The sequence below is a fragment of the Tachysurus vachellii genome, chromosome 22 (assembly GCF_030014155.1).
Source record: "Tachysurus vachellii isolate PV-2020 chromosome 22, HZAU_Pvac_v1, whole genome shotgun sequence".
Classification (NCBI taxonomy): domain Eukaryota; kingdom Metazoa; phylum Chordata; class Actinopteri; order Siluriformes; family Bagridae; genus Tachysurus; species Tachysurus vachellii.
The window spans coordinates 11,327,743-11,339,119 of NC_083481.1; the positions used below are offsets into that span (position 1 = coordinate 11,327,743).

The 11,377-nt window shown below is 38.5% G+C and overlaps 1 protein-coding gene across 2 annotated transcripts; it reads right to left on the minus strand.

Annotated features, from left to right (window-relative positions):
• Nucleotides 1–833: 833 nt before the first annotated feature.
• Nucleotides 834–10,756, minus strand: cass4 (Cas scaffold protein family member 4). 2 transcript variants are annotated; one of them, XM_060858468.1, is made up of 7 exons: nucleotides 10,517–10,756; nucleotides 5,101–5,358; nucleotides 4,227–4,304; nucleotides 3,999–4,091; nucleotides 2,568–3,872; nucleotides 2,358–2,444; nucleotides 834–2,203 (listed from the first exon to the last, which is right to left on the minus strand). In XM_060858468.1, the coding sequence occupies exons 1-7, from the start codon at nucleotides 10,520–10,522 to the stop codon at nucleotides 1,790–1,792; spliced, it is 2,241 nt and encodes a 746-aa protein (XP_060714451.1). In that variant the 5' UTR covers nucleotides 10,523–10,756; the 3' UTR covers nucleotides 834–1,789. The 2 variants fall into 2 exon arrangements, with proteins under 2 accessions (XP_060714451.1, XP_060714450.1); XM_060858467.1 differs by having other exon boundaries at nucleotides 5,017–5,358.
• Nucleotides 10,757–11,377: the final 621 nt, after the last annotated feature.

Consider the following 11,377-nt stretch of genomic DNA (forward strand, 5'->3'; position numbering starts at 1 on the left):
AAAGCTCTCTGTAAGTCATCATCCCCAGGTCTCACCCACTAATATGTTGCTGTCTGTTTTTTAGTATAACCATACTTTCTTTTCTTTGTGTTGCTTTTTTCCTTAAAATATGAATGTAATTTTACTGTTAGCGTAGATGCAGTAGAAGGCTGGCAAATCTTTGATGACATGCTTTCTTTCATTGGCGACGCAACCTAAAAACCTATAAACATAGTCTGTTTATATCCAATCAAAATACAGAACAAGTTGTGAGATGTGGGACAAAAAGACACAAAGTGGGGAATATGGTCACCGTAGGCATGACATGGAAATACACCTTACACACACTCGCATTTTCACACACTCCTTCGTGAATAGGGTCGATTTATTTTTGCCAATCCACCTGCTGGCTTTTTTGTGGGAGGTGGGAGAAAACCAGAACACACACAGACACACGAAGAACATGCACAGAAACTTGCAGGCAATAACCTGAGTTCAGGATCAAATCTGGGATCCTAAAACTGTGAGGTGCCACTATCAACCCAAACTAATTCATTCAAATTATGACCATGCTGAGGTGTGTTTTCCATCATTTTTTAGTCCAGTGGTTCTCTGATAATGATTATGATCATTTGTTTAGCAGTTAGACAGTCTGGAATCAACCTAGCTAACTATATTCTTACCAAGATACTATAAAGTGCAAAAGTCTACAGTCCCCATTTATCAGTTCTTAGTTGCTTAGATCAGTGTTTCTCAGGTCCCTTTGTAAGCAGGGACACTTTTAACTTCACAAGGTTTTTATTTCACAAACATTGTCTAACTAATAAAATATTAGAGACAACATTATAGCTGTATAACTTTTTTTATTAGTTTATTAAAATATTATATGAATTATATTTATTATAATTACACATTCTATTTATTTAATAAAACAGGTTCTATTTAGTCAAGCAAAACATTATTTGATGGCCAGAAATCTTACTGAAATATTGTAGTTGGTTATTTATATATACAGTATCTCACAGAAGTAAGAACACCTCTCACTTTTGGTAAATATTTTATTATATCTTTTCATGTTGCAACACTGAAGAAATTACACTTTGCTTCAATGTAAAGTAGTGAGTGTACAGCTTGTATAAGAGTTAAAGAGTTAAAAGAGTTTAAATTTGCTATCCGCTCAAAATAAATCAACACACAGCTATTAATGTCTAAACTGCTGGCCACAAAGTACCATTTCTTCAGTGTTGTCACATGAAAAGATATTATAAAATACATTATTTGTGAATTTAAGCAAAAATCAATCCTGACACCTGAGTATCTTCCTACAACATGTAGAAAAGGGTTATAAAAAGCATGGAGATTTGGTGGAGGGATCTTAGTCCTATCCTTTGTCTCTTTTGTGTTCGAAATTTCATTTTATTTGTTTGTATTTAAAATATTAGCCTATCCACAATCTAGGCACAATTTTCCATATCTGACCCAAATACTATTATTAAAAACCCTTCTAATAAGACAGATTTTTATTAGAACAGAGGGAAATAGTTTCTTCTATTGCTTCATGATAATTCTACCTTGAAATTCTGCTTTGAATTCTGGCTACAACATCTAGCATCAAAAAAGTGCATGTTTTGCTATAATTTTCATTCTAATCTATTGCTAGACCAACCATTTCTCCACCTATTCTGGTATTTTATTGCTGTTCCAGTGTTCACACTAATAGAAGAACTGCACACGAACTGCACAACTGCAGAGCGTGTAGGTATGTGTCAACTTATACAGTGCACTATACTGCTGTCCTTTTACAAACAGCTTAATTTTCCAGAAACATGCGAAATTGGTGTGCCCACTGAGCCAGTTCTTTGGCAAAGTCCTGTGCTTCCTTGATTGCCACTTTGTCCGGAAAGTGTAGCGCTGCTTTTTTGGTGGCCACTGCCAGATGCTTGAGGAGGGCACACAAGTGGTTGCTTTTGTGTAGGAGTTCCTGACTGTCCTCCCTACCCTGGGCCTCACAATAAAGGGTGTCTATTAGCCTTTGGCCCACCATGATCACCAGCTTACTGTGGGATATAAACTTCTCAGGGGGCTGTTGCTCCTCCAGGCTAGAAACAAACACAGCAATGGCTTTCCTGATGGCCCCAAAATACAGTCGGCAGTGGTCAGAAATCACAGGCTTGCCGGGATGTTGGCTTGTACTATCAAAGCATGTAGGCTCTGGTTTGGAAACCTGAAAATTAAAGTATAAAGAAAACAGTGAGACATTCCACTACAAAGTTTCCCTAACTACAACAATAAGCTTATTCCAACATGTGTGTGTATGTGTGTGTGTGTGTGTGTGTGCATGTGTGTGTGTGAGTACCCAAACAGGATGGATGCATTACCTGTTTTTTCTCATTGTGTTGATTAATTTCCAATTTTATGTTGTTTTTTTCTTCAGTTTGCTGTAACTTTTCAAATTCTGTCTTGGTCTGTAAAAATGCAAATGCAAATGTCAAATATCTAAGAATACATAGAAGATTTGTTATATAGACAGACACTTAGGGTATTCAGATGCATGTACTCTTTAAACATTTTAGAAAAGTCCAGCATACCTGAAGATGTACATAATCATCATTCCCCTCTTTATCTAACGGTGGTTCATTCTTGCCAGTGCTTTTTATAACATGTGGTAGACTGGTGTTCTTTGGCATTTCTGGCTCTTTTGATGAGTTTCTGAACAGAAGCTTGCTGTTGGCATTAATAATGGACACCAACCGTTTCATGTCTTCTGGCAAAGTCCGGGCAACCATGACAAAGCGCTCCAGTTGGTCTGAAATCTGTGGCTGCCCCGGATCCTGAGCCAGGACATCCAGAGACCAGCCTAAGCCACAAAGAGCATCCACAGAGTTCTGCACAATCAGTCCTGAGTTCTCCACAATAGAGAGCTGCTTCTGGAGCCTGGCCTGCAGGTTACAGTCAGTAAGCCGCAGTGCATTGCCTCTGATATCTAGAACAAAGTTGAGGAAGGAGGTGACTGAGTTGGCCACATCCTCTGAGGCTGCACGAATCTGCTGGAGGTGTTGGCCCAGATGCTCACGGCTTCTCCAGTGGCTACTTACAAAGTCCATCAGTTGGGGCACAGCCTGACAAACTGTTTCCTGGAGTTTCAAAAGTCTTTGGGCTGCTTCCTCTGGGGATAGTGTGACCTCCCGTAGTGGCTCTGGTGAGGTGGAGCCAAACATCATAGAGTCACAGGAGCTCTTGGAAGAACTGGAGGTGTTGGAGGAGTTGGAAACTGTGGAGTCCCTTTGGTTTTCGGAAATAGACACACCTATATCATTCGTTACCTCCTTCATGGGAGTGGTTTTTGCCCTCCTCTCTTGTGCTCTGGACACCATAATCTGTCTACCCCATGATGATCGTCTACGAGGAAGATCATGCATTGGACCAGGTTTGCACCTGTCTTCAATAGGTTTGGAAGCATTTTCCAAATTACCTGGGTTTGTAACTTTCTGATTCGGGAGTGTTAGTACATTCAGAATGGGTTCTCTTTTATTGAGGCTAGGTGGTACATCATAGATGCATCCTTCCTCTTTGAGGTTGGGGTCTGTTCTTTGTTGTGTTTTCTTCCTACATTTTGGGATATCATAGATGCAGCCAGCAGTGACTGCTGCAAGACGAACACATGATGTTGGAGTATCATAGAACTGTTTTCCAGAATGTGCACCTTTAGATGGCATTGTGCCATAGAAACCATGTACACTGATGGGCATTTCCAGTGCTACAGGCACATCATATATCTGCTCACACTTCTGTGGATTAGGCAAAGTGTTGAAGTTGGAAACTAACTCACTTTTGGAAGAAACAGGAATATCATAATTGGGATCTTTGGAGGGTGTGGGTGGTACAGCATAAATCTGTAAAACATTAGATGATATTTTTGTATAACATTAATAAAATGTGTTATTACATTTGTAATATATTTATTATAAGATATTTAAGACAAGCTATAGCTGACTACTGTATTTTGCACATACATATACCTCAGATGCTATGGATTTGCTGTTATCAATGACTTCGGATCTCTTCTGAATGACAGTGGATGTTTTTCTTAATGTAGGCCGTGGTGATAGTGGCTGTGTTTATGGAAAGACATAAATTGTTGCTCATGTTTTGATTAGTCAATAATTAAGAGAAATATTGTATGACTGTGTTATTTAAGAATATTGAATCAAATATTAACATTCATACATTAGCTTAAATAGCCTTACTGTGTATAACAAGCCTTTTCTCCAAAGACTAGGAACAGCATACATATCTGTGCTGGGAGTGAAGACACCATGTACCATCTTTAAAATAAACAAACAAAAAAAATCCAATCTTTGTCATCTTTATACCATTTGTTTCCTTTAGGGAGGCACATTAGAACTTGTTTTTTTGGCAGACATACTAAACTCAGTATGTCTGCCCATTCAAACCAGTTGTCTAATTTAAACCATGAAGCACATTAACTATAAAAGAACTACCGTAAATGTAAAAAAAATTCCCTGAAGCACGAGGGAAAATCAGCAACATGTTGACTAATCAACTCCACCAGCAAATGACACTTCTTCCTTTTGTTTCTTTCTGCTGGTTGTAGTTAGCGTTGTCTGTAGTCTTTCCTCAAAGTTATTTTATAGTCACATATAAGTTCTTAGGCAGAGACCAAGCCAAAGCATCTGCTAGTGTTTTAGCAGGCAGGGGTTACCGCATAACTGTCTATTAACCTGCAGTTGTTTCACTACCAGGGCTTTTTGGAGTAAAATCTGATAATATTTATGCATGGGGAGAATACTAACCTCATTACCAAAATTTAGTTTAGGTTTTGAATTATCCACATCATGTTCAGGTGACTGTGGTGTAATCTTGACATTTAGCTACTAAAACATTACTAATGTCAATCTTCAAGTTATTGTTTATTCATTAAAAAGCTGTCATACTGTATGCATACCTCATTACCTTTCATCTCCACCACATCAACATACACTCTTCCTCTTAAAAAAATAAATAAATCAGGCATACTTTATTTAGAGAGTAGTTTCTGTCCAGAGATTCAGATTTCCACAGGAAAAGGACAGGACTGTGTACTATGTGTGAGAATGGCACCTTGTTTCCCTTCTCCATTGCCTCGTAAGTTGGACTTGCTTCTGCTGGCCGTGGTGTTTGATAAATACTTTCTGAAGGTGAGAGGAGTCGTAGTCGATTGGCCGGTGCCAGGCCTTCTTGGCCATTCAGAGAGCATTTCCACCAGCCGACACTGCCCTCAACAGTTTTCTCTATCACCACAACAACATCACCCTTGTAGAAGACCAGCTCATCTGGGCTTTCAGCTGTGTTGTCATAGAGTGCTTTGGCCAGGATGGTCTGGGGAGAAAACATTACATCATGTATATTCACAATACAAAACCTCTCCATAGAGCAGATGCACAGGCACAATGACTAACGGGGTAGCTAGTGCCTTCCCGAAGTAATGCTCAGAATAAACAAGGCCTTTGTGTGATGATGATAATAGGCTCAGCCATAGCTATGCACTAGTAGGAACGTTAGTGACTTTATTCCCTAGATTCTTTGTAGCCAGAAACGTAATCCAGTGTATAATCCTTCCAGGGACAATGTCATTTAAAATCAGGTCTGCATTAAAATACACTCCATTCCAAAATGTCTGGTGCTAAATGAACTCTAATGGTTTGTGAATCATGGCATATTTCATCACTAATTTCTTGAAACTCTTAAAGATGTCTTATCTGTTGTTGTACATCTGAAAGTCTGGCTGTCCAAAAAATAAAAATAAACCAACATAATTAGGCCATTAGTAAATATATGTAAGCCATTACAGTCCGTTAAACTGCACTAGGATGGCTTTAGTTACTGGCAGATGTAACTACTTACAAAAGCCACTTCATGTGCCTGGCTTTTGCTTCCTGTTAGAGCTTCTGCTGGAGAACTAAAAGGAAGCTATTTCCAAACTACTTCTCCAAAATAGTTCATTTATATCTCAGAAACCCCCAAAACAGATTAGTATAAATATATCAATCAGGGACCACTTTCATTCGAAGGAATTTGTAGAAATACACACCACCTGTAAATCCTAAATGCAGCACAAACATGCTACTTACAATGTGCATAAACACACGCGCACATGGACATGCACTGTATATTGCTAATGAATAGTACCAACAGGGTATGATTAAAACATCACAGAAATGAGCCAGTGACAGTCAAGTGAAGCTGCAATGAAAACCATTTGAACTATAACTTTTATTGTGAATCATAGTACCTGACAATTCTAGGAAGTGATGAACATTTCAGAAGAATTTAGCAGAGTTTTCAATGATGATGAGCTATCTACCCACAGTTATGTCTTATGTCATGTCAGTTTCAGGGTGCTGTAAATTCCCCTCATCTCAGACACTTCCTTTAAAAATGATGTATTCATGTAACCAATGTAAGCATGTCCCTCCAACTTTGGGTGACCAATTACTTTGAACTTGTTAACATCCAGTGGCTCAGTCTATCGTCACTCCCCACATGCGGCTGCCTTCCTTCCTTAGTCATCAGCTTCAAACTGATAAATCCTACTAATGGCAGCTTTAAATGAAGCTGGCCTCTCTTTCGAGATTAACCTTTGACAACAAATGCTCTATTGAGATCAAGCAGGCTGGTGTGAGAAACACCTGTCATACTGCACTTCTTTTAGCATAATAACCACAACCACCACACTGACACACTGTGACCCATGTGACAAGCCCTAGGTGACACACATCACATATCCTGCCAAAAAACCCACTACTGCAAAAAAGTTTTAAGGTGTGATGCACTGTTATCATTAGACAGGAAAAACATATGATGTTTGTTTCTACTACAGAGTTAGTAGACACAATACTGATGCTGAAAACATTTTTTGTTTGTCACATTCAGCTGTGAGTTGGGATTTCTGCACACATGTTTGTGAGAATGAGGGCAAGACAGCTGACCTGAACTGTCATTTTGCAGCTGTCTCTCTCTCTCTCTCTCACTCATATGGCCAAATTAGTATTTTACAGTGTGCATAACTTGAAAACTATGATATAATGCTTCAGTACTATACTTAGGTCTTTGTAGTTGTGTTTCTGAGGCTTTCTTTAGAAAGCTGCATTTCAAAACGCACCTTTTGCTGTATTTCTCAGTGATGAATTAGATTGAAAACAGTGTGTGTGTGACTGTGTGTGTTTGAGAAAGAAAGAGAAATAGATAGATTGAAAGGCAAAATAGAAGGGCAAAATTTCCTAAGCAATTGTTAGCAATTTCAGTTCAAAAACCATACACACTAACCTGAAACTAGCCCAAAACGGGAGTTACAGTTTTCTTTTTTTCTCAGTCTTGGGAAACCATGGTGTGTGTCTCTTCACCGATACAGCCATTACTCTCACTCACTCATTGTAACCGTTTTATCCTTTTTAGTGTCGATACAGATGCATGCCTAAACTGGGAATACTGGCAGTGAAGCGGAAGAACCTTGGATGAGATGCCAGTCCATTGCAGGGATGGTACAGCCATTATCCACTCCATAATCCCTTTTCCCTCTTCCAACGTTTGCAATATAATTTATTTATCTACAAAATGTGTGAATTTGTGCAAGCACATCCGGCATTTTGGCCTCTGGGGATATTCTTGGGGGAATTATGCCCTTCATTCATGTTGACCTATGACCATGGGAATGAGAAATGTCCTGTGCAAGCTCAGTACATCTCCACAAGATAAATACATAATTAGAGCTATAAGGAGGCAATGCAAAGAACGACAAAGGCATAAGCAGGATCTTTTACAAGAATATTTTCAAAAACTATGTGCCAGTGGCCATACTGTGCACCCACTTCATCCAGATCAGCCATCTTCGGAACATAAATTGGGCTAAGTTGGGAGGATTCTGTGACTTATGGCCTCTTCAGGCCCCAGCGTGTCTGTGTTACTTGCCTTATTACTGTAGCTGCCCTGGTATTTCCTGTCTCTGAACTATGACAGATATCATACACAAACACCATGCTTCTCAGAGTCTGATTTCTCAGCAGAAGGATGTTATTCCTCTGAATTATTGAATGCTGTTTTGGATAGTGAATTCTGAACATCATTAAGCTGTAGCCTTTATTTGCAGACTACACTGTGGTGAAGAACTCCTGCTGAGCCATAACGAACACGATATGTGACATGATTTTTGTTCTCATGACCACATACTATATAGCGCAATGGAAAGAGATATGCAAACAATTGTAAACTTATGGTAAATTCCTGGTGGTACTAAACAAATGTAGTACAAAAGTGGTATAGATGCATTCTTTTGCAAGTGAGATAGAGTATCAAGATAGAAGAAGTGATGCTCGGAGTGAGTGGGCTTTCTGCTGCCACACATGCTTATCAGTTTTTGTGGTTAGCTTAAAGCTGCTTTCTGGACCCTCATGCATTTGCGACCCACTGCTTTTGCAGGGTAAAATATCCCGTCGCCACAGTTATATATATTTAAAAATAAATGTATTTAGTTATTTATAATGCCTTAGGTTTCACATGAACTTAAAAATTTAAGAAAAAAGAAAAATATCTATGGAATTGAAATTTTTATGTGATGTTTATTGTTAATTACCATTTTAATATGATTAAGACAACAATGTTTTTTAACCATCCCACCAAAATCTACAATTAACAAATACCTTTGCCAAACAGATAGACTGCAACTGATGTTTTGGGCACATTCATTAGATTACAAAATAAAAAATCTTTAATCTGTAATAAATGCAATCAAGCAATTCAAGAATAGTAACCTAACATCCTGATCATTGTCTGCCTAAGCAGCAGCTAACCAACATTGATATACTTCTGTACAACTTCGTAATTATAATTGTGTCAAAACATCAAAGCCAAAAATAAATTTGCTTGCCACATGTCATTAAATTATCTAATAGGACTGCAAGCAGATTTTCCATTGCATTTTCATTAGTGTGAAGTTTGTTAAAGGGTTTAAATATGCTGGAGCACCGTCCCACAGCAACACAAATTTAAAGGCAATTTCATAAGTAATCTGATTTCTTTAAGTGTCAAAACCTGAACTTTTTATTGTCAGTTTGAACTAGATATCTAAAACAATACAGCACAACCATGTAACAAACAAACTGCTTAATCTGCCTAAACTCATGACCCTGAACTAGTGAAGAAGAAAACCTGATCTGAATGAGCAATTCACCCTGCCTCTTCACTCTGACATCAATACCAGCTGTTCGCTAGCACACTTGCCGGATTCCACTCAGCTTCCTGCTCTGACTATAGCTTATGCTGCAACATGCTGGACACACAAATAGAGACAGAGACAAACATCTGGAGAGCCAGACACCCATACAGGAATCGGTTTAGACACAAACTCATCTCACTGGTTGCTTAAGATTCCAAAGGATGCACAGCTTCCTTGTTTGTGCTTTTCTTGTACGTATACTGTATAGTTGCATTTGAAGGATGAATCATGGAAAAAAGATGGTAAAAAGATAGGAAATGAAAGTAGTTGCAGTAGTTGAAAGTAGGTGCTCAGAATTTCCTCTCACAGGGACAGAATAGGATAATTCTTGAGTTTCTTGTCAGTTTGTAACAACACTGGTCTTTAAAATTCAAAAGGTCCAAATTCATGGCAAATTTAAGAATTCCAATTAACTCTATGATGATTTTGCAACTGAAAGACAGAATATCAGTAGTCAGAAGGTGCACTTCCCTTTCTCAGAATAGAAATTGTTATACAGTACTGTGCATAAGGCATGTGTAAAGAAACAAAACATTTTGCCATATAAAAAAACAGACTTTTTTCATGCTCTTTTATAAGAGCATGAAAAAAGTCTGTTTTTTATACAGTATGGCAAAATGCACAACCTTTTACACAGTACTGTATATCAAATCAGTATCATTCTGATAAAACAGCCTCAGCGTAGCATCAGCCCAAAATTTGCTATAAGTTTAGGGGGTTCAAAGGAGGTCAGTGTGGTGCATGGGCTCACAGTGCATACAAAAGTGCAATATATTGGCAGATGGTGGTCCAGGGACAAAATCTGATGCTCATAAAGTCATGAGGTGAAAACATAGCAACATTTCTCCAGTCCTTTACAAAGAAAATTGAGCTCATGGCAGAGCTCTTGAATACAATGCAAGAATATAGGTGAGTACTTGAGGGGAAAAGCCCTACAGCTGTTCACTGATGGTTCAGGGATCTGGACCCATAATCTACCCATCACTAGCACACAACTCTGAACTGGGTTAAAGAGTTAAAGTGACAAGGCTGCTGCTCCACATTACATGTTAACAAACCATTATTAATAATTTAATTGTCGACCATTAAAATCTATTTTCAGAAAGTTATGTTCCCCCTTTTCTTGTTTACGACTTTTCTCCATACGAGTGTTTATAAAACATATTCATCTACAACTGTTGGCTTTATTTACAACTAAATCATATTAAATTTTACATAAACCTTTAAGTTTTCTATGAAAAATACAGAACATTATTAAATGCTTACCTCCATTTTGTTGAGGATAAAAGTAATATTCCACCCAGAGGTAAATTCAGAGCTTAAACATGTCGATAGACAAATTAAAGTCTGGTTCTCTCACTAAAAATCACCCGGTAGCTGATTATCTCTCTCTCTCTCTCTCTCTCTCTCTCTCTCTCTCACACACACACACACACACACACACACACACACACACACACACACACACACACACACACACACACACACACACACACACACACACACACACCCGTTTAAGGGGCGTGGCAGACAAACAGGCAAGCGATATCGTATACTCTGCTCAGCCAATCACAGCGCTCCTCTACAGCTCCATGTGCTACGTCACTTTTCAGCTAAAAACCTCTAGTATGGTTTGTGGTCGTTTTTTCTTGTCTAAAGCAGAAGTTTGAGTTCCCATAGTCTCAATCCTTAACAGTAGCAATTAAAATACAAAAATATTCTCAGTACTGTGTTCAAGTTTTATATTCTGTAAAAAAATAGTCTCCTGCTTTTGTCTCATACAGTGTCCTGCTGATTTATTAAGATGGCTTTATTATAAAGGTTGAGATTCCCAGATGTTTCGGCCTGTCGGGACACAATGAAGTAAAGCCTTAAGAAGCACCTGCTGGTGGTCGGGAGCAAATTGTATTTACGGGCAAAATACGCAAAATAATCTGAGACACACTTTTATTTTAGTATTTACTGACCATATTCTACCAATTGTGTGACAATTTAATCCAAGAACAGAGCTGCACAGTTTAAGGGTTAGGGCAGTGTTACTCATTGCGCGGCTCGCGAGCCTCCTGCGGCTCGCCAAGCTTTAATATGCGGCTCGCATGGCAGTAAATAATACGATGATATGATCAT